The sequence below is a fragment of the Ovis canadensis genome, chromosome 6 (assembly GCF_042477335.2).
Source record: "Ovis canadensis isolate MfBH-ARS-UI-01 breed Bighorn chromosome 6, ARS-UI_OviCan_v2, whole genome shotgun sequence".
Taxonomy (NCBI): Eukaryota; Metazoa; Chordata; class Mammalia; order Artiodactyla; family Bovidae; genus Ovis; species Ovis canadensis.
This window is the reverse complement of record NC_091250.1, coordinates 50,653,573-50,677,142: the sequence shown is the minus strand read 5'-3', so window position 1 is coordinate 50,677,142 and position 23,570 is coordinate 50,653,573. Positions and strand designations below refer to the sequence as shown.

General features: G+C 34.7%; 1 protein-coding gene across 4 annotated transcripts in view; it reads left to right on the top strand.

Annotated features, from left to right (window-relative positions):
* CCSER1 (coiled-coil serine rich protein 1) overlaps positions 1 to 23,570 on the top strand; it is a 1,477,979-nt gene that overhangs the window by 180,522 nt on the left and 1,273,887 nt on the right. For all 4 annotated transcript variants that reach the window (XM_069593698.1, XM_069593699.1, XM_069593700.1 and 1 more), the window contains exon 3: positions 509 to 693. In XM_069593698.1, the coding sequence (XP_069449799.1) occupies positions 509 to 693 (185 nt within the window). The remainder of the gene's footprint in view (positions 1 to 508; positions 694 to 23,570) is intronic.

Sequence of the window (23,570 nt, the reverse complement as noted above, 5' to 3'; positions counted from 1 at the left end):
TGAGGAACTCAGTAGCCCATTGGAATCATACCAGCTTTCTGACTAAAGGAATTATCATGATCAGTCTCACTTAAGTGTATCATTCTGATTATCATGTAGAAAATAGATAGTGTGTTGATAAGAGAGAAGCAGGTGGGACTAGGGAGAGGCCAGAGATTATTTAGAAGTATTGCAGTAAGCAAGGCAAGCACTGATGGAGTTTGTGCCAGCATGTTAGTGGGGGAGATAGTGAGAAATGATCAGATTCTGTATATGATTTGAAGGTGATAAGGACAGGATTTGTTAATATGATTTATGTGAGGTATGAAGAAGTCAAGGATGACTCCAAAATATGGGGGCTACAAAGTGATTTACATAATTAAGTAAACTACTACTACTAATTCAAAAAGTTTTCTGTGATTGAGAATTATTGAATGGCACTAAGAGTTTCCCTTTTGCTTTCAGTGGAACTTTTATAAAAATACATTTAAGCATTTATATTAATTTTTATTTATTTATGTTTAAATAGTTCTTGCCAGTAGCCTCAGTCCATACCGTGAAGGAAGATTTATAGAGAGGCGACTGCGATCCTCATCAGAAGGAACTGCAGGGAGCAGCAGGATGATTTTGAAACCAAAAGATGGAAATGTAGAAGAAGTTAATAGTCTAAGGAAGCAAAGAGCAAGTTCATCATCTTCAAAAATGAACAGCATGGTAAGCACATACCTATGCTTGTGTGTAATAAAATAACCCCATATATTACTGGCATGTTCATGCCTCTTGCAAAGTGAAAACAGATGGAAGAATAGGCATCTCATATTTTTGTTGTTTCTTTTTTAAAACGATTTAAAAAAATGAAATATAGTTAATTTACAAAATATATATATATATACACACACATATACACATATATATATTTACACTTTTTCAGATTTTTTCCATTATGGATTATTATAACATATTGAATATGGTTTATTGTGCTATACAGTAGCTCCTTATTTATATACTTTACATATAGTATTGGGAATATATTACTCCAGAATGCCTAATTTACCTCTCTACCACTTTCTCCTTTGGTAACCACAAGTTTGTATTCTGTGTCTGTGGGTCCTTTTCTGTTTTGTAAATAAGTTCATTTATGTCATTTTTTTTAGATTATATATATAAGTGATATCATATATTTGTCTTTCTCTATCTGACTGACTTCATTCACTTAACATGATGATCCCAAGGTATATCCATATTGGTGCAAATGGCATTATTTCATTTTTTATGGCTGAGTAATATTCTATTACATGTATGTACACACACACACACATACCACATCTTCTTTATTGATTTATCTGTCAATGGAAAAACTTTAGGTTGCTTCCATGGCTTGGCTATCATAGTGCTGCACTATCATAAATAGTGCTGTTCATAGCAGCATGGCTTGCATTTATCTTTTCAAATTGAAATTTTCTCTGGATATATGCACGGGGGTGGAATTGCTGTGTCATATGGTATTTCTAGTTTTAATTTTCGGAGGAACCTCCATATAATTTTCCATAGTGACTGTACCAACTTACATTCCCACCTGCAGTGTAAGAGGCTTTCCTTTTCTCCACACCTTCTCTGGCAATTACTATATGTAGACTGTTCAATGATGGCCATTTCTGACCAGTATGTGATGATATTTCATTGTGGTTTTGATATGTATTTCTCTAACAGTTAGTGATGTTGAGCATCTTTTTATGTGCTTCTTGGCCGTCCGTATGAACTCTTCTTATGTTTGGGAAAATAATCCCTTGTCCATATCATCATATGCAAATATTTTTTCCCAGTCTGTAGGTTGCTTTTTCATTTTGTCTATGGTTTCTTTCCCTGGTGGCTCAGAGGGTGAAGAATCTGCCTGCAATATAGGAGACTCAGGTTCGATCCCTGGATCGGGAAGATCCCCTAAAGAAGGGAATGGTAACCCATCCCAGAATTCTTGGCTGGAGAATTCCGTGGACAGTCCATGGGGTTGCAAAGAGTTGGACACAACTGACTGTGCAAAACACTGGCTGTGCAAAAGTTTTTAAATTTAATTAGGTTCCATTTGTTTATTTTCATTTTTATTTCCATTACTCCAGGAGGCAGATCCAAAAAGATATTTCTGTAATGTATGTCAAAGAATACTCTGCCTATTTTACTCTAGGAGTTTTATAGTATCTGGTCTTATATGTAGGTCATTAATCAATTTTGAGTTTATTTTTGTATGTGGTATTAGAGAATGTTTTAATTTCATTCTTCTACATGTATCTTTCCAGTTTTCCCAGCACTACTTATTGAAGAGTCTATGTTTCGAAGGGAAACCTGGTCTGCATGGTTGTTGTTATAAGTCAGAGAGGATAAGTTTTCACTTGAGACTCTTAGGACAAATAGAAGCAACAGCAGGATAGCGACCCTTAAAACCTGTCTTCCTTACTTCCACAGAAAATACTATATTTTTATTCTAGAACAAGACCCTGTGATATGCAGGCTAAGAAACATGCTCTGACATCATCATTTCACAGTATTACTTCACCCTCTAGCCACCTAAAAAATGTCCTGTTTAAAGCACACCTATGCCAGTGCTACTCTCAGACGCTTTAGTGGATTCTACTTTTCCCTTTCCTAATATAGTTCCCCTTCCACATAGGGTAAAGATCTGTGGGGGTCAAGGTGATATGCCCGTCCAAAGCTTTAACACATTCTGGATGACTGAGACTCCAGATTCCTGGTATAAACTAGAAGCCTGCACATGAGGGTGGAAATGGGATATGTGTAGGAGGGTAAGGTGTGAACCTGGACTTGTGAGCTGAAATGTCTTAAAGGTAATTGTATTAGCTCCCGCATAACACAGGATACAGCTAGGGTGGAAAAAGATGACAAGTGAACTGCAGCCCAGGTCTGTGAGACCTCAGGTCTCACAAAATTCTGGGATGGGCTTGCCTTTTGCATTCACTTTGCTCCCTTTGTCACAAATGTGTCCTTTCTCAGCGGTGTGTTTTTGATTTCTAGTGTTTGACAATGTTTGTTTAAAAAAGATCTATCCCACCTACTTACTGATGGATATATGAGAAAAATGCTCAAAACTAAATCACTTATATCTGTATATAATTTAGATAATTATGTTTCAAATGAAAATATCAGGTCATCATTGAGGATTGCAATGTGAAAAAGCAGTAAGTTACTGAGACAACCTTGAGTGATAGCAAAGCCATTGTGCTTGAAGTTCAAGGTTCTAGCCATTAGGCCAGGCTTGGCCAGATTTTATGGATCAGTATCTACAAAACGATAGTAATGGGTTTCTTGTTACTATTATGCTAAAAAATGATGATGTGTGTATTTATATTTGCATATATAGATACATTACATTATTTTATATTTCATCTTTCTGTCATTTGCATTGAAAATATTATGTTATTATTGCAATAGTGCAATTGATTTTTTTGTCCAAAGACAAGAACATGTTAAAATAGATTTCCAATTGATGCAACATTAAAATTTATGCCCAGTGAATTATTGCAAAACATTTTTCCTCACCAGATTTCTATTATCCCTTTGTAGAGATGAATTTATATTAATAAGTGTGCACTGTTTATTACCGTCGCCACAGTTGGGCCTTTTACATATCCTTTTTATATCATGTTTTTAATGCTATTGATGCATTTATATAATTGTCCTTGTAACACCACAAAATCGTTATTCTTCTCAGATATGCTTTCAAGATTTAAAATTTTAAATGTCGAATGTAAAATAAGATTTTGTTATTTTATTTGTGGTTTTTTATAAATGTTCAAAAAGTGTACCTGCAGTGATGTAGATTGTCCACTAGATGTCAGGATTACACCATTGTCGTGATAGGGGAACCTGACAATTGGACAGAAACTTGGTTAAACCATTGTGCGTATTCACTGAATTCACAGGTAAGATTTGTTGAAATAAATACTGACACACTGGAATTTGCGCATGAAATGTATCAAAATTACTTTATGACTATTTATTGGGACTTTGCAATAATGTCTCAATCTTTAATTTATAGTTTAATAGTTAATTTAACTTGCATAAATTGTATTATTTAACTCTTAGCACTATAAGGAAGGAATGCTAGGATTTTTTTTAAAGGTAATTTTAGCTATATGTGAAACAAGTGACATATATTTAGGAAATTATAGCTTTCTGTGTGAAAAATGGCACATATTTTCCATATTCTTCCAAAATAATAGAGGTGATTATATGTATTTGAGAATGCATGCACAGCTCAGTTATTCTTTCCTTTTAGAAAAATAGTAGTAACATGTATTTTTAATACTTATTTTAATGAAGGGTCTACTCTTAATGCTTCACATATATTATCACATTCCATTCTCACAATATTATGAACTGAGTGAATTTGTTATTGAACACATTTTGCAAAAGAGGAAACTAAGGCAGTAAGAAGATAAGCAACTTGCTCAGAAACACAGTAAGTGGCAGAGATAGAATTTAGATTTGGATCCTTGCTCTCTTGACTATAAATTCTGCATGCTTTGAGTGACTGGGATAGATTTAAATTTAATTTTTCATCTTTCTTGTGTTATTTCTGTATAATGAAGTTAACACCTGTAAGGCAACCTATGCTTGCTCTAAGTCTAGACTACAATTGTCTGTAAGGGATGCAAAAAAGAAACTTTAGTACTTACTCTGGATTTAAAATGTGGTAATATTTCTTGATATGTTGATGGACAGTATCAGATGAGAAATATCCAAAAAGGAACCCTGTCACAAAAGAAAGTATTTATACTTAGAAAGTGCTAGAGTACTTCATGTATTTCAAGAAGGTTTAATTCTACTGATGGGTATGGCTCTAGTTTTAAGACGCTGAATGTTCCTCTGAATGATGAAAAATATTTCCTAATTGGTAATAGGTGAAAGAGACCAGAATGCTAGTGTTCTTGTACAGTTTAGGTATATACAGTATGAAAGGGAAAGGGCAGGATGTGTTAACTCTTTGAACATCAGTGAGTCAGAAGAAGTAGGACTTTGCTTACATTTATTACAAGAAATCAAGCATATCTGTAACAATTTGATAGACATTCAAATTTATTATAATTCTTCAAACTGATTTAAATAGAGTCTTCCCTTAATTTTCCTCTGAGTAACTTTCTTGATACTTTCCTTAGGATGGTCCAAACATTTAAAAATAATCTTTCTAGAAATAGGCTCTTTCTTTTTCAAAGCTTTCCCTCCAGATTATGGTGTATAAATATAAGGATTAGTCTTGTTTTTTTCCAGAAACTTTACACAGTGAAGTCTAAGTCCAGATATTTACCAGATCACCCTTTTCTGAAAAAAGGATTAATATGAGGATAGATTTGTGTGTGTTAAACAATATGTAGCACCTAGAAGCACTAGAGAAAATAAAGTGCCTGAGTGTATGAGAGAGGATACGCTGGGCTACATAAAGAGCACATAACCTCCAGATCCAAGTGACTTTATAATATAGATTTATTTCTTGCTCAGGCTACATGTTCCTTGTGGAAGGTGCTGGAGTTCCATTAAGTGTCTCCTCCTATATCCAGGCTGTTGAAGGAGCAGCCATTGCAAACATTGCCTTTCACTGTGGTAAAAAGAGATCTCTGGAGGCCTCGTCCCAGTAATAAATGTTTTACTTGTGAGAGACTTCATTTCCTCTCACTACTCATTGAGCAAATCTGATCACCTGGCCCCAGCTAGCCACAAAAGGGACCTGGGAGTAATCCGTCCATGTGTCTACATGATGTAGACTCAGACATTGGGTCAGGGGCACTATTATCATCTTCCCAAATAGTATATTGTATCTCAGTTCTTTCAGTTAACTGAGATTTCCTGCTTACCTCATCCCTCCTTTTTGTTTACTGGCATTTAATGGTCATAAAGTCAAATTATGCCTCACACTGAGTTTGTCACTATGGTTCAGAAAGAGGAAAACATCTTGGAATTGAAAAATTCATTCTAACTGCAAGTTATGTGTTCTCTTCCTGACTGAAAAGCCTTGTATATATCTAAATAACTTGACTCCAGGTTTGGGAATCCTACTACATTTGGAAATACTTGTTTTTATTATAGTAAAAGCTGGTTTGGAAAGTTGTGTTAGTTTTAGATTACTCAGCAAATGTGCACAGAGTTGCCCTGAACTATTTGTGCTGAGTGATTCTGACAGTGTTCACTTACGGCCACTTTTATTCTGACACAGTGTAATTCCTCTCATTTGCAGTTTGGCATCCTGCTGCTTTTGTGTAGAAACTGTGAATAGCATAGTAAAAACAAGAACTGTAGAACTTCTTCTCTAGAAGAATGGATCAGACTTACAGTTGAGAAAAAAAAGCAGTGACTTGCATATCATCAGCATTTCATGTTGTATTTTAATTCTTTTAATTCTATTTTATATGTTGAAATCTAGAATTTAAATATTATTGACACTAGTTGAATAAGACTAATAAAACCCTGTGTTAAATGGCCAAGCACTGAACTCTGCATTCACTTTTCTTCTGGGGCCTACTGTTTTCTCCTTTGTTACCATTTTCTATATTCATTCATCCATTCATCAATTCATTCAGTTTCTTTCAGTAAATGTTTATTGAAAACTTAATACTTTGTTCTCAGAACTTTACTTGGAAAATGCAAAGATGAAAGAGACAGCCCTTGAGGATTTTATAGTTCCAAATTGGGAGACATTAAGCTAATCTAATCAATGCAATAGATTTAACCGTTTTGACCATCTTAAAATTCAGAATGTGTGGGGGCATGCTTGATTTGGGTTGTGACCATTGATATCAAGAGTTAAAAGGATTAAAAAAGGCCACAACAATTTCTGTATCCCAGTGTACAAATTGACTCTGGTGATCGTATGCATGCCTCCCTGGCTAATTTCTAGGGTTGAGGATAGCGACAGTGGTGAGAAGGAACTCTGAGAGACACTGGGACAGTAGGGAGAGGGTACAAAATTACTGTTTAAAGAATCCGTTTTAAAATATCCCACCTCTACTCTCCACTGGGAAAATTGCTTTCCTGGGCTTGTTTAGTATATGCACATTCACATTTCCATTTTGTGGCATGAAAGTTGTTCAGGCTCAAAATTAAGAGCAAATGAAAGATAGTTAGATGATCTGATTTAAGAAATTTCTCCTCTTAATCCTGAAATCTTAAATAAGACTTTCAAATACATAAAAATGTTAATGGCTTTTTGAGAGTTAAAGATCTCAGCATTCATGGAACATTGTGAATGGAATTAAAGCTAATAGCATTGCATGCTACAAGGACAGTTAGTGAGAAAAGGAAGTCATTAATCTGTTTAAGAAAATGGGGGCATACAAATCATTCTCCTCAATCCTTATATATTGTAAGAAGGAGAGTCATAAGTATCAGTCATTACACATTCAATTAAATTTGTTGATAAGTAGTATATTAATTTTAGATTAATAGCCCTACTCCATAATGCCTTTATTGATTTTTCTAGTTACTTATTATACTTTTCCTATCAATGTCCTTCTAAGTTGTCTTTGGCACTCACTATATAGTTATTTGAATATGTCTCATTTTATTATTTTATTTCATTCAGTCTTTTAAATGGAAGATGTTTTGTATATATTAGCATTTCTTATAGCACTTAAAGTGCCAGGTATACAATAAGTATTGGTGAATTAAAGGTAAACTAGCTAATTAGGTTGTGATATAGATACTATAGATATGAATTAAGGTCTTTAGTACAATCACTGTGTCTGGTATGGTTATGCATATTTTTTATATTCTTAATTTATGCAGATGTACAGATGTTTCTATGATACACTGTTTGATAAAACTCTGGGTTTTGATGCTAAGTACTTGATCAAGACCATATCAACTTTGATATTGTTCCCGTAGAAACATCATTCATTTAGGATAATCAACTTTATAGAATGGCTTTTAGGATCCTATCAGTGCAATAGTTATGGACTGGCCATACAAAGAGGGCAAGAAATAGTCAATTGTTTGTGATATTATTGAGAACCCATTAAATACGTACAAGTTCTAAGTCAAATATGTCTATGAGGGTTGGGAGATGGAGAGGGGGTATAAAGACTTAGTGTTTAATGGAATCAGAATTTTGGTTTGGGAAAGGGAAAAGTTAGGAGATGGATGATAGTGAGAGTTGCACAGCAATATAAATGTATTTAGTGCCACTGAACTGTACAGTTAAATATGGTTAAAATGGTTTAATTAAGTGACTTTTACCACAGATTTTTAAATTAATATGTATCACCTACATATATTATTTATTCCATCTCCTTTTCTTATAAACTTGTAGATTCAGAATTGCCTTTAAAAAAAAAAGAAGAATGAGGTAAAATATTCCATTCTTTTTTTTTTTTTTTTTGGTCTTTTCACTTTAGCTTTTGGGATGAGTAATTTTTTTTTTTGAGGCTGTCATAATTTATATGTTTGGTGCACAATGCTATGAATAACATATTCAGAGAGAAAAATCACTTCATCTGCAAATGCTTTACCATCAGTTGTAAGTAATTGCAGTATCCTAATTGTTACCATTTCTCTTCAGACAGTTCACATGAAAATGTCCATAACACCTAATTTTTCCCTCTGTGATTACATTATTCAAATTTACTAGTTTGTTCAGGCTGATGTAACAAAATATCGCAGACTGAGTAGCTTATAAATGGCAGGAATTTATTTACCACAGTTCTGGAGGGTGGGAAGTCCAAGATCAAAGTGGCAGCCTGGTTCCTGGTTTGTAGCCAGCACTTTCTTGCTGTGTCTGATGGAAGGAGTTGGGAATCTCTCTGGAGTTTCTTTTATGCAGGCACTAATCCTGTTTATGAAGAATCTACCCTGATGACCTAGCACCTCCCAAAGGCCCCCATTTTAATACCATCATCTTTAGCAATTAGTATTTCAACATAAGAATTTTGGGGGTACACAAACATTCAGGGCAATAGCAATAAGTGATCACATTTTAGTAATAGCAATATTCAAAGCTTTATTAAGAATAGTACATATTTCTATTATTATTTATAAAGGAAATAATAAGACCAATAGTAGAAGAAAATTAAAGATTTTTTTCTCTAACCACACTATCTGGGCTACTGTCAGACACTTTATGTTGTTGTGGTTCAGTCTCTAGGTCGTGACTGATGCTTTGTGAGTCCATAGACTGCAGTACTCCAGGTTTCCCTGTCCTTCACTATTTTCCAGAGTTTGCTCAAATTCATGTCCGTTGCATCCATGATGCTATCTAACCATCTTATCCTCTGCTGCCCTCTTACCTTTTGCATTCAAGCTTCCCAGCATCAGGGTCTTTTCCAGTGAGTGCACTGTTGACATCAGGTGGCCCAAGTATTGGAGCTGTAGCTTTAGCATCAGTCCTTGCAATGAATATTCAGGACTAATTTCCTTTAAGATTGACTGGTTTGATCTCCTTGCTGTCCAAGGGACTCACAAGAGTCTTTTCCAACACCACAGTTTGAAAGCATCCATTCTTCAGCACTTAGCCTTCTTTATGGTTCAACTCTCACATCTGTACATGACTACTGGAAAAACTATAGCTCTGACTGTATGGACTTTGTTGGCAAAGTAATGTCTCTGTTTCTTAATATACTGTCTAGGTTTGTCATAGTTTTTCTTCTAAGGAGCAAGCATCTTTTAATTTCATGGCTGCAGTCACCATATGCAGTGACAACTTTATATCCCTCTGAAATTAAGAAATTGAAAAATTAAGGTTGTTTACCTTTTAATCTTGGATTAGAATGAAAAGATGGCAGTTTTATTTTTAATTGGATCAGTTAATGTCAATTTTCTGAAAGATGAAAACTGTTTATGTCTTGTTTAGGTAACCAGATGAGCTGACACAGCATTCATAGCATGAGAAACAATATTTATTGACTCAAGATCCCTGGAAAATCTTGATCATCTGAACAGCTGCGTAGTCTGTAACATGTAATTGACCTTGAAGAAAATAACATTTTCTGAGGGAATAGTCATTGGCACTTGAAGTTTTTTACATTATTCTAGTTACACAGTGAAAAAAAGTTTATTCTTCCTAGAATTACTCTATTATTTTGAAATTTAAATACAAGCTATTAAATTAATTTTCATAAATTAAAAAAGCAAAACAAGTTTTGACTTTGAAGGTCAAGAAAAATATTGTAGTAAAATTCTATGTAATGCATTATAATAACTATAGAAAAGATATATTTTAATATGTTAATATTATTTTTCAAATAATTTTTAACAATCAAGACAAATGTTTATAATTATTTCAGAAACCGTCATATCGCAACTCAGAATAAGAAAGTGTGATTTACTAATGAATCAAACATATACATTTCACACTTTTCCTATGTGATGATATTTTTGTTTAGTCATTCTTAATTTAGAGTAGCTGTCATTTTATCACTTTTATAATTTAATTCAGTGTTCATGTCACTCTAGTTCTAAAAGTTTGTTCTGAAATTCCTCCTTTTTAAATACCTTTTGTTCTTAGCCTGGTTCATTCAACTGGCAACAACCCAAGTGCTTTTATTTCTTTCCATCCTTTAGGCTTTTTATTGTATACATTTGTAATTCTTTTACAAAATTATGCTTATAATGCTTGGCTGGTTGTCTTCAACATTATCCACTGATTAGTTTATGCTTCAGTGAGAAACACAAAGAATGTTTTTTGTCAAGAGAGACTCAACACAAATCAGAACTTTTATCAGGTGTCAAGAGGTACAAGTGAAGCAGAAAGAGGTCTGGAATACCAACCCACCTTACCAGCTCCTTTGTACATCTGGGAAGGACTGGCCCAGACTGTTGGATAGAGTTTGGATTCTTAGATGTATATAATTGCCTCATTAACACAGAAAGAGCCAATCAGTACAAAATTTCTCATTGTTTTTCTTTATAATTATAGTCTTCATGCTGTATACTACATTCCCAGAACTTAACCTTGTAAGTGAAAGTTACATTTCACGTGGTCAAACAGATGCATTGAAAATCACAGTGTATTAGTCTTATGGCAATAGAATGAGAGGTTTGTGAAAAAGGTATTTGCATAAGGAAAGTTGCTAAAAATCCAAGGACTGAAACTTTGGAGTGGACCTGGAAAAAATATGCAGAGAATTGACTTTTGCTCTAATAGTTTATGGCTACTGTCCCTTTCTCCCCTATCTATGCTACTATCCTATTTCAGTTTTTGTACAATGATTCTCAATCCATCCCTTCCATTTCTAAGGCCTTACTGGAGAAACAGCAATAATGTTATTTAAACTAGGACCTTCCTTTGAGAGTCCATGTAATATGTTTCAGTAATTAAGTCTACCCTCCCTACTGTCACCCACAATATGCTTTTTTTTTTTTTCTTCAAATTGACAGCAGCAAGTTGATCCAAAGACGGTGGCAGAAGTTTTGTGCATTGTGCAAGCAACATGCATTTGACACTTGCCAACTAGGAGAGCACCATGTGTAGCCCACTCCTGTTTTACTCTCTTGTCTTTCACTGCTTTTTCTGCTTTGTCTCCTTTGGAGCTTTCTGTGGATTGTGCTTCAAGCTGGCTGTGGTCCAAGTGGAACTTGCGTACAGTGTGTGCGCACAAAGGGGAGGTTGGAGTTTTCAGCATGACTTCAGAAGGGAAGAAAATCCATTAAATACCTTTAGTTTCCCAAATTATAGGAAAAATAATAATGTAATAAAATGTAGTAAATTAATAAATTCTTAAACAATTTTATAGTATTTTCTTGCTTTTACACACTTTTTTCAGTGCCTTCTAGTATTTAGTGTCTTATAAGAATGTGCTATTTTGTTTTCTCTTTGCAAAACTTGTCTGGAATAAAATCATATTGCTTAGGAACCAAAGGCAAATTGTTTCTTCTAACACATGAAAATGATCAAAGTAGACGAATTTACAAGATAGGAGTTCTTTTCATGTCATTTAAGTATGACTTTTTAATTTTTTAAATAAGCAAAGATGGTGTGATAAAAGGAACAAGTGATGGGGAAAGGACACCAAATTCTAGTCTCATATCTTTCACTTAATAATAGTACCCACCTCATCGGTTGTTTTAAGGATCAAATACTATATTTTATGTGAAAAAGGCTTTATAAAATCTAAAGTACTATATTAATGAAAATGACACATATTTATTAATATGAGTTGAAGCCAGAAACTGAAATAAAATAGCATTGACTTTTCCAGTATCCACTTAGAAAGGAAAACATTTTAAGAGCCAAACTCACATTTAAAGTTCTCATGACTGTAAATTGAGTGGGCTCTTTTAAGCCACCACAAAAATAATCCTTAAAAATTCAAGTAATATTAATGTATAAGTTAATGCTTTATAAAGGTAGCCTACTATTTATCTGATTTCTCATTTATTTTTCAGAAATTCTTACATTTTTCAAAATCAATTCATGTGGCTTAGAAAAAACTGAGATGTACACTTAAGATTTGCATATTTTGCTATGTTTGTGTTATACTTTAATTAGAAAGTTTACTCCACAAGTTATTTTCTGATTGTGATATTAGGAAAAAGCATCTGCCATCAGCCAAGTGTCTTGGCTGTTTACAAAGAAACTTAATTTGCATCCTTTTTCTTCTTAGATAAAATTTAAACATTGTGGACATTTATATGAACACTCACATAATGCCCTGATAAATTACTTAATTTAAAAGTATCTTCTGTTAAATCTCAAGTTAATATTATCAAAAAGAGTAATAGTCAGTGACTTCCAGAACAAAAGAATAATGTTGCACAGTGAATTATAGAGTAACTTATTTTACTTTAAATATAAATTTTGAGCCACAGTGTATTTACTAGTGGTATTAGTCTGTTCTGAGATAACTTAAGATCCCTAAACATTTGTGAGAGAAACTTTTATGACACACTCAAGTTTTTGCTTTTGTCTTTCTTCTTTCTCCTGGAAGAATACATCTACCAGTAGGATAGTCAGCTTGAATATTTGAACTGCATGAATTTGAACAGGGAGAGGAGTAACCAGCTGTCAGATAGTTCATATGATGTATTAGGTGCTGGTTGGAATGAGACAGTATATCTCAGCATGCTGTTGCCTTCAGTAGATTTATATTCCAAAGAAATGTGGATACATTAATACAAATAGCGATTTCAAATGAAAAGAAGATCAGCCACCTAGCTATGGTTCATGAATCACAGTGATAAAAGGGTTCACTGTGCCTTTTATTTTTTAATAATAATAATGAAAGTAGAAATTATTGCTGAGTCGAGTGGGTGCCAGGGTACACTGATCCTAAAGATTTAACTTGACCCAGCAATCCACTGGAAGCTGCTATAGCTGAGAAAAAAGAACTAAGCAGAGATGCTGGGCTTATATTTAGAATAAGAGAAAGGAACTATTAATGCATGCTTTTCTCCAGTTGCGTTCATCTCTCTAGGAAATCCTGCATGACAAAAGAGAGTTAGGACACTATTAAGTTTTATAAAGTGATACTATAGTTGCTTGAAGGGAACTTACTATTACACTGCTGGAAGCCTGTAAGGTCTGTTGACTAAAGAAGTTCAAAGATAGTCACTGTTCAGTATATAGTTTTGTTTTGTATGTTTTGATTCAGTGCAGTGGGGTCAAACATAAAGGATGGTAATGTCTTTGGCGTTTTATGATTCTCTCCTTGTTGTTATAAGTAGACTATTATGTAATTTTAAGGAAATCAGAACTGCTGACCATACAAACGGTTTTCACAGAAATTGCTTTTTGCTCTATTAAAACAACAACATAAAGTGGTTTTCTGATATTGACACTGTGACTTTGCTAAAAATTCCTATATTCTTTTAAAAATAAGAATCATTTTGCCATAAAAAGCAAATTATTCTGGTTCAATAAGCAAACCTATTTTATTAAAGCAATAGATAAAAACTTCATTAGAAATACTTTTTCTTTTTCCTCTCTGAAACAGGATCACATTAATAAAACCACAATAAAATTGTTAAGGGTAAAGAAGCAGCCCAAATTGAAGAAAAATGCAAAAGATGATTCTATTATGTGGACTTAATGGGCAAGCAAAGTGAATTTTCTGTTGAACCCAGTGTTAGCTATGTGCCCTGGATATATGTTACACACTGTTTGAAGGGCATGGCAACCAAGAGGAGGTCGCCATAACTTTCTTGTGGCAGCTGAGTTCTGTGCTATTAAAAAGAAAATCTTTCATTAAAATAAAAAATCTAGGTTTCCTGTGAGGGTCATTGAATTCCTACATTCTAAAAAGACAGGTTCCTTACTCACAAGGACAACTACCTGGAAGAGGTAGGAAATGACTAGTTCTGGAATCTGTTCCAGGTCTTAGTAATGTATCAAACAGGAAGCAACCTACTAACAGCTCAGAAAAATAGAAATAAGGGGGTGTACAGTGATCCTTCATATCCACGAGTTCCACATTCATGGATTCAACCAATTGGATAAAATATGTTTTTTAAGATTCCTGAAAATTGCAAAGAGTGTTGAATTTGCTGGGCACTGGCAATTATTTACATAGTATTTGCATTGTAATTTAGCCATTCCTTTCTCCAGGGGATCTTCCCTATCCAGGGACAGAACCTGGGACTGCTACATTGCAGATCAAAGGCAGATTCTTTACGGACTGAGCCACCAGAGAAGCTCTAGATATGATGCATAATTTAGTGGCTCAGACTGTAAAGAATCTGTAACGCGGGAGACATGGGTTCCATTGCTGGGTTGGGAAGATCACCTGGAGGAGTGCATGGCAACCCACTCCAATATTCTTGCCTGGAGACTCCCCACGGACAGAGGTGCCTGGCAGGTTGCAGTTCATAGGGTTTCAAAGAGTCAGACACGACTGAGCAACTAAGCACAGCACAAAGATGATTTAAAGTGTTTGGGAGGATCTGGGTAGGTGCTGTGCAAATACTATGCTTGTTTTATATAAGGGATTTGAGTATCTGTGCATTTTGGTGTCCAAGGGGTGTTGGAAGCAGTTCCTCTTAGATACTGAAGGAGGGCTATAATTAGCTTTTAGTAATTGGTGAGACAGCGAAGATTTAAGTAAGATGAATACAAATTATTTTTTAGCCAAGAACACTGTGGGCTATCTACCTTGGCCAGAAACTGGGTTAGGCATTGTGTATTTAAAGAATTGTAAAACAGTTTTCATTTTTGTCTTACTTTTCAAGGTTATATCACATTTTTGTTCAGAAAAAAGTCTTTCCATAAAATGCCATATCCAAAAAACAGAAATTGTAGGAAGTAGAACTCAGATGAGTAGAATGAGCTGTCTTCCTCTCTTGTCTTTTCTTCTTTCTTTCCCTTTCTGTTTACCTCTTCTTAAAGATATGACTAAAAATAACAAAACTTAATTGGGTATCAATAGTATTAGATTTAAGAGAGCAGGTAAGCTATATTTTGCTTCTTTTAATATTCCCTCATGTCAATCTTTTACTTAAAAAGATAAAAGGAACCAAATTTACTTTGAGACTATACAAAACCAGCATCAACTAGGTTATAACAAGTAAGTTTAATTTTGCTAAATACATTATGTTTTTATTTTATAATAACTTCATATTTACAGGAAAGTTAGAAGAATTATGCCAAAAGTCCCCTTATATCCTTTATATAAACTCATCAGTCTTTAAATTTTTACCTTTTTCCTCTCTTTCTTATTATCTCATACATAGACATATATGTCATTTTTATCCTTTATATAAACTCATTAGTCTTTACATTTTTACATTTTTCCTCTTTCTTTCTTATTATCTCTAATACATAGGCACATATGTCATTTATATCATCTTCCTAAAGCATGTGAGAGTTATTTTACACATCATGACTCTTTAAATACTTCAGCATGTATTTTCTAAGAATAAGGACATTCTCTTATATATCAGATTAAGTACCAAAGTTAGGAATTTTAACCTTGACATATTATCTTATTTAATATAAATCCACATTCAATTTTTCCTAATTGTTTCATTAAAAAAAAAAACCACAACACAACAGGTTCCAATCTAGAACCATGTGTTATATTTAACTGTAAGGTAACTTTACCCTCTTCTTAATCTGGGGTAGTTCCTCACCATTCTTTATCTCACATGCCATTAACACTCACGACAGTTATTTTTTTTGTAGAATGTTCTCTAATTCATGTTTGTGTGGCATTTCACTGTTAGGTTCAGCTTATGCAGTTTTTGGCAGGAAAACTACATGCGTAATATTTGTGTTCTTAGTGGATCCTATCAGGAAGTATATGATGTCAGTTTGTATCATGACTGGTGATATTACATTTGATCCTTTGGTAAAGGTTGCATTTACTAGGTTTCACCACTGTAGAGTTGCTATAATTCCCCTTGCTAATTAATAAGTACTCTCTGAAAAGATTCTCTGAAAGTTATGTATTAATAAATACTGTTTTGCACCATTTTTTTACCCAGAAGGTTTAGTATCCATTGATTCCTTCCCAAATTATTTTTTCTATGATACTTAGGTGGTAATGATTATATAGCTTTGTCATCTCCTCCATGTTTATTAGTTGGCATTCTGTTATACAGACGTCTTTTCCCTGTTCCTCTGTCCTTTCCCTTTTCCTCTGTTTGTTCAACAGGTTATAATCCATTATAATTATTATTTTTTTTTTGATGCTCTAATTATTCTAGGTTAGATCTGGAGGAGCTCCTTCAAGGTGGCTTCTGAATTTACTTTAAGGAATCCATTCATGAATATCTACTCTTGAATGGTGTAACACTGAGTGAGAAGTTCATAGAAGAGGGCCAGCTTTAGCAAGAACTATGAGTATGTGTCTGACAGAGCTTCTGGTTCTGGAACTGGAAATATTTTATTGAATACTATTGTACTATACGTTGGTATTATGCATTTCAGGTTATCTGCCTATCCCACAGTAATTTCAAAAGAAACTGACCATTAATGGTTTATTGCTAAACCCTATTTGAAATACATGTTTAATTTTATTTGGGGTTGAGTTGGTCTTTTGTAATAAATAAGATAAACAAACTTATATACTATTCTATTCATTTATTCAGAGTGTTTATTAATTATCATTTAAGTAATAGATTTGGTTAAGTCCTAGAGATTCAGTAAAAACCTCAAAAAGAGTCTAGGCTGATGTAAATCTTAGGATGTAGCAGAGGGAAACAGAAGAAACATGTATAATTATGTTACATATACTTTTAAGTCACTAGTGTCAGGGTAGTAGAGTAGTGGCACAAAAGAGGAAGTGGTAATATAGTAGATAATGTCTTCAAATAAGAGTAGTTGCTGTAAAAGTATAACTTTTAAGAGTTGAAAATATGACTTAAGCACATGTTAGAGATTTATTTAAAGTAATTAGTAGGGGAAGCAATAAAAATAAAATTTTGTTCAAAGAATATTGAGAAGCATGGTAATATTAGGAAGATTAATAAATACTAGAGTAAGACTATTAGTTTGATTATAAAGCTGATAATGTTTCATATGGTAATAAGCTATAATATTTAGGATGATCTTTCCTACCAAATTGAAAACATATATATCTCTATTGGGCATAAATATAAAAGTTAACATGTAACTTCACAAGTTCTGAACCCTTCAGTTCAGTTCAGTTCAGTTGCTCAGTCGTGTCCAACTCTTTGTGACCCCTGAATCACAGCATGCCAGGCCTCCCTGTCCATCACTATCTCCTAGAGTTCACTCAAACTCACGTCCATTGAGTCGGTGATGCCATCCAGCCATCTCATCCTCTGTTGTCCCCTTTTCCTCCTACCCCCAATCCCTGCCAGCATCAGAGTCTTTTCCAATGAGTCAACTCTTCACATCAGGTGGCCAAAGTATTGGAGTTTCAGCTTTAGCATCATTCCTTCCAAAGAATACCCAGGACTGATCTCCTTTAGAATAGACTGGTTGGTTCTTCTTGCAGTCCAAGGGACTATCAAGAGTCTTCTCCAACACCACAGTTCAAAAGCATCAATTCTTCGGCACTCAGCTTTCTTCATGGTCCAACTCTCACATCCATACATGACCACTGGAGAAACCATAGCCTTGACTAGACAGACCTTTGTTGGCAAAGTAATGTCTCTGCTTTTAAATATGCTATCTATGTTGGTCATAACTTTCCTTTCAAGGAGTAAGTGTCTTTTAATTTCAGGGCTGCAGTCACCATCTGCAGTGATTTTGGAGCCCCCCAAAATAAAGTCTGACACTGTTTCCACAGTTTGCCCATCTGTTTCCACAGTTTGCCCATCTATTTCCCATGAAGTGATGGGACCAGATGTCATGATCTTCGTTTTCTGAATGTTGAGCTTTAAGCCAACTTTTTCACTCTCCTCATTCACTCTCCTCAAGAGGCTTTTTAGTTCCTTTTCACTTTCTGCCATAAGGGTGGTGTTATCTGCATATCTGAGGTTGTTGATATGTCTCCTGGCAATCTTGATTCCAGCTTGTGCTTCTTCTGAACCCTTAATAAATAGCAAAATCTAAAACAGGTCAATCTCCTCAAGAATTAAACCATCTGTGAGCCTGACACTGGCAAGATACACAAGATTTTAATATTTGGATATTTTTTCTTTGATCTCCTAAAAATATTTTGCAAAGATTATTGTATCATTACTGTATTGTAGTTGATTGTTGTTTAGTCACTCAGTTGTGTCCAACGCTTTGCTACCCCATGGACTGCAGCACATCAGGCTTCTGTATCCTTCACCATCTCCCAAGTTTGCTAAACTCATGTCCATTGAGTCACTGATGCCATCCATCTGTCTCATCCTCTATTTTCCCCTTCTCCTCCTGCCTTCAATCTTTCCCAGCATCGGGGTCTTTTCCAGTGAGTCAGCTCTTCCCATCAGGTGGCCAAAGTATTGGAGCTTCAGCGTCAGCATCAGTCCTTCCAATGAATATTTAGGCTTGATTTCCTTTAGAATTGATGGTTTGATCACCATGCAGTCCAAGGGACTCTGAAGAGTATTCTGAAACATCATAGTTCAAAGGCATCAGTTCTTCAGCAGTCAGCCTTCTCTGTGGTCCCATTCTCACATTGTACATGACTACTGGAAAAAATATAGTTTTGACCTATGGACCTTTGTTGGCAAAGTGATGTCTTTGCCTTTTAATATGCTGTCTAGATTTAGATTGGTCATAGCTTTTCTTCCAAGGAGCAAGCATCTTAATTTCATGACTGTAGTCACTGTCCACAGTGATTCTGAAGCCCAAGAAAATAAAGTCTGTCAATGTTTTAATTGTTTCCCCATCTATTTGCCATGAAATGAAGGGACCAGATGCCATGATCTTCATATTTTTGAACGTTGAGTTTTAAGCTAGCTTTTTCATGCTCCTCTTTCACTTTCATCAAGAGGCTCTTTAGTTACTCTTCGGTTTCTGCCATAAGGGTGGTGTCATCTGCATATCTGAGGTTATTGATCTTTCTCCCAGCAATCTTTATTACAGCTTGAGTTTCATCCAGCACTGCATTTTGCATGATGTACTCTTCGTGTAAGTTAAATAAGCAGGGTGACAATATATAGCCTTGATGTGCTCCTTTCAAAATTTTGAACCAGTCCATTGTTCTGTGTCCAGTTCTAACTGTTGCTTCTTGATCTGCATACAGATTTCTCAGGTGGCAGGTAAGGTAGTCTGCTATTCTCATCTCTTTAAGAATTTTCTAGTTTGTTGTGATACACACAGTCGAAGGCTTTAGCATAGTCAATAAAGCATAATTAGCTGTTTTTCTGGAATTCTCGTGCTTTTTCTGTGATACAGTGGAGGTTGGCAATTATATCTCTGCTTCCTCTGTGTTTTCTAAATCCAGCTTGTACATATGGAAGGTCTCGGTTCACATACTTTTGAAACTTGGCTTGGAGAATTTTGAGCATTACTTTGCTAGTGTGTGAGATGAGTGCAGTTGTGCAGAAGTTTGAACATTCTTTGGCATTGCCTTTCTTTGGGATTGGAATGAAACCTGACCTCTTCCAGTCCTGTGGCCAGTGCTGAGTTTTCCAATTTTGCTGGCATATTGAGTGCAGCACTTTCACAGCATCATCTTTTAGGATTTGAAATAGCTCAACTGGAATTCTGTCATCTCCACTACCTTTGTTCATAGTGATTCTTCTCTAAGTTCCACTTGACTTTGCGTTCCAGGATGTCTGGCTGTAGGTGAGTGATCTTCTGTGTATTCTTACTACCTCTTCTTAGTATCTCTTGCTTCTGTTAGGCCCATACCATTTCTGTCCTTTATTATGTCCGTCTGTGCATGAAATGTTGCTTGGTATCTCTGATTCTCTTGAAGAGATCTTTAGTTTGTCCCATTCTATTGTTTTCCTTTATTTCTTTGCATCATTCACTTATGAAGGTTTTCTTATCTCTCCTTGGTATTCTTTGGAACTCTGCATTCAGGTGGGTATACCTTTCCTTTTCTCCTTTGCCTTATGCTTCTCGTCTTTTCTCAGCTATTTGTAAGGCCTTCTCAGACAACCATTTTGCCTTTTTGCAAATCTTTTTTTGGGGGATGTTTTGATTACCACCTCCTGTACAGTGTTACTAACCTCCATCCATAGTTCTTCAGGCACTCTTATCTATCAGATCTCATCCCTTGAATCTGTCACTTCCACTGTATAGTTGTAAAGCATTTTATTTAGGTCATACCTGAATGGTCTATTGGTTTTCCCTCCTTTCTTCAATTTAAGTCTGAATTTTGCAGTAAGGCGTTAATGATCTGTGTTATAATCTGCTCCTGGCCTTGCTTTTGCTAACTGTATAAATGTTTCCATGTTCAGCTGCAAAGAATATCATCAGTCTGATTTCTGTATTGACCACCTGGTGATTGTGTGTAGAGTCGTCTCTTGTCTTGTTTGAAGAGGGTATTTGCTATGACCGGTGCATTCTTTTGGCAAAAACTCTGTTAGTCTCTGCCCTTCTTCATTTTTTACTCCAAGGGCAGACTTGCCTGTTACTCCAGATATCTCTTGTCTTTCTGCTTTTGCCATTTAGTCTCTGTTGATTAAATAGACATTATAATATATTACCTTATAGATTCTCACATCTGATCAAGTTGAGATCATCATCATCAGCTCAGTGGAGATCATAAAATCATCAGACCATTACATTAGATACCCCACAGACAGAGAATTTATGGTATGTAAAGTCATGCTCATGTAGGCATATATTACTGGCTATGTGATTAAGGTTTACTTAGATCCACTGCTCACTAGTTCATCCCCTGACTGTGGACCACAGCTGAAGACATAGGGTACTTACTTAATTACACAAAGGTAACTGGCTTAGTGGTTTGAGATTAGAAACAGACTCGACAGTCATGAGACTTGATTGTGGAAAGGGACACAGCCCTAACCAGAAGTTTGACAAGGAACAGACAGAGTAACAGACTTATTTTGTCAGAAGGAAAAACAAACAAGCAAGCAAATTCATGCAAATCAGAAGAAATTTAAAAAAACATAGAAAAGTAGAAAGTCAGCAAAACATTCCTTCCACTTGGAAAGTCACTTTGGGAGCCAAGAAGGAACTTGCCTGGACTTAAATATAGTGTAAAGTGATGTCGGAGCCAAGAAGGAACTTGCCTGGACTTAAATATAGTGTAAAGTGATGTCTCCAGCAATATAGTTTAATTGACTCTGGCATGTGAGTCCACTTGAATGCCTCAGTGGGTTCTCCAAAACTGTCAAAGTATAATTTTCAAAAGCCTAAAATATGACTTTATACAAATACAGTTTGGATAAAAATCAAAGGTTTACTTAAGAAAGCCTGCATAATGGTAAATTGGTTCAGAGAGCACTTGAGGAATTAGATATTTATAGCAATTAAATAAAAGAATGTTAGAATAATATTGCAAAATTGAATATAAAACCGGTAAATGCTCTGCAAGGCAGTCATCCATTACCAGACAAAAGCATATGTATCTCAGTTGGATACAGATCTACAAGTTGCCATGTAACTTCACCAAGTCAAAACCATTAATTAGTAAAGGTAGCGAAATAAAACAGTGATATAATATACAGAATTCAGTAGGTCTCAGTTAAATAATGCTTCAGTTGCAGTCATCTACCCGACTATGTGTCTTAGTTTTGGATTTTGATTTTTAACACATTCACTACCCCATTGGCAAGCTCAAAAAAACAGCAGTTTAGATGTGGAACAATTCATAAGTAATTGCATTAATGTGTGAAACTTTTCTGTAAGGCAGAGGTGCTGGAAAAGAACTGAGATCTTACAGTGGCTATGGACGGATGATAGGGAAGAGCTCAGTCAGGGAGTCAGGCATTAAGATAATAAGGATTTTGTAGGAGTTTGGGAACCACTGCGGTTTTAAGTAGGATAACAGTGTAAAAATATATGCTGTTTAGAATTACTGTTTACCTAATTTTAAATGCTTTAAATGAATTCAGTAGGTAGCTATAGTTTATAGTGATAAGTACCTTACATGGAAAATGGCAGTGCTTTTTATTACTGTTCAAATGTAAAATAACATACTGCTTTTTGTTGACTTTTGATGTAAACTTTTATTTTCCTATTTGTTTGAGGCACTGCTGCTAAATGAAAACTATTCTCTCAGCACTTAGAGTTTCATTTTATTATTCAATTATGTATTTATTACATTTTACATTTGTTTGATTGTAACAATTGTGAAATTGTATAGTTAAAAACTTTGCCATTAGTTAATAATTACTGAATGATTCTTAACCTATCAATTAAACCTCTGGTGGAACATAGCAATAAGGATATTCTTAGAAGAATACTGATTTATGCCTATTTAGGCTGTTTTCCTTTACTCAACAATTTACCTTTCTTATGTTACAAAGAATATAATTATACTTAGTTATAAAGTATCATAATTTACTAGCTGCCAAAGTCACACAGTCTCATTTACAAACGTCCCATTTTTCTATCCAAGCCATTTTCTTTGTAGTAAGTGACCAAACTATAAACCTGTAAGATGTCCAGGTAACTTTGCCTTCAGGGTAGTATGAAAGGTGATACAAAACAATAGGAGTTTACAGAAACAAAATCTTATTCATGTGCAGTGGTGGTTGTGAGTATAGGGCTTGCTACTTTGATTGCCTTGTAATTTACAAGGTTTTTGATTTGTTTTCTGTATGGTCATTCTGGAATCAGCTACTTTGTTCAGAGTGCATCTTTTTGCTAAGTGTGATGGACAAGAAGGAACAATGGGCCAGAGATAGGATCTATCTGAGCTGATTACAAGATTCTCTTCTAATCAAGATGATATCTCATGATTAAGAAAGAAAAATTAGCTGTCACATCGAGTTTTTAATTGATACTAAGGGAAGTGCCACACTTATTTTCTAAAAGACTTCAGGGAGTGAACTGAGACACCAGTTTGATTAATTAATGATGAGTAGATTAGAATTATAAACAACCATTTCTGTAAAGAAGGAAGAAGCAGTGATTATATATAAGCTTGCAGGTCATAATTATGTTTGAATATTATTAGGAAATATTTAGATAATTTTTTCATGATGCCTAAAAACATAGGCTGTTTTTGACTTTTTCACCTATAATGTCCATGAACATCTTATAATATTTTACCCCTTTTTTAAACTTACCAAAGCAGATACTTGTTCAATAAATTAGTTCATATTTAAGGATAGGA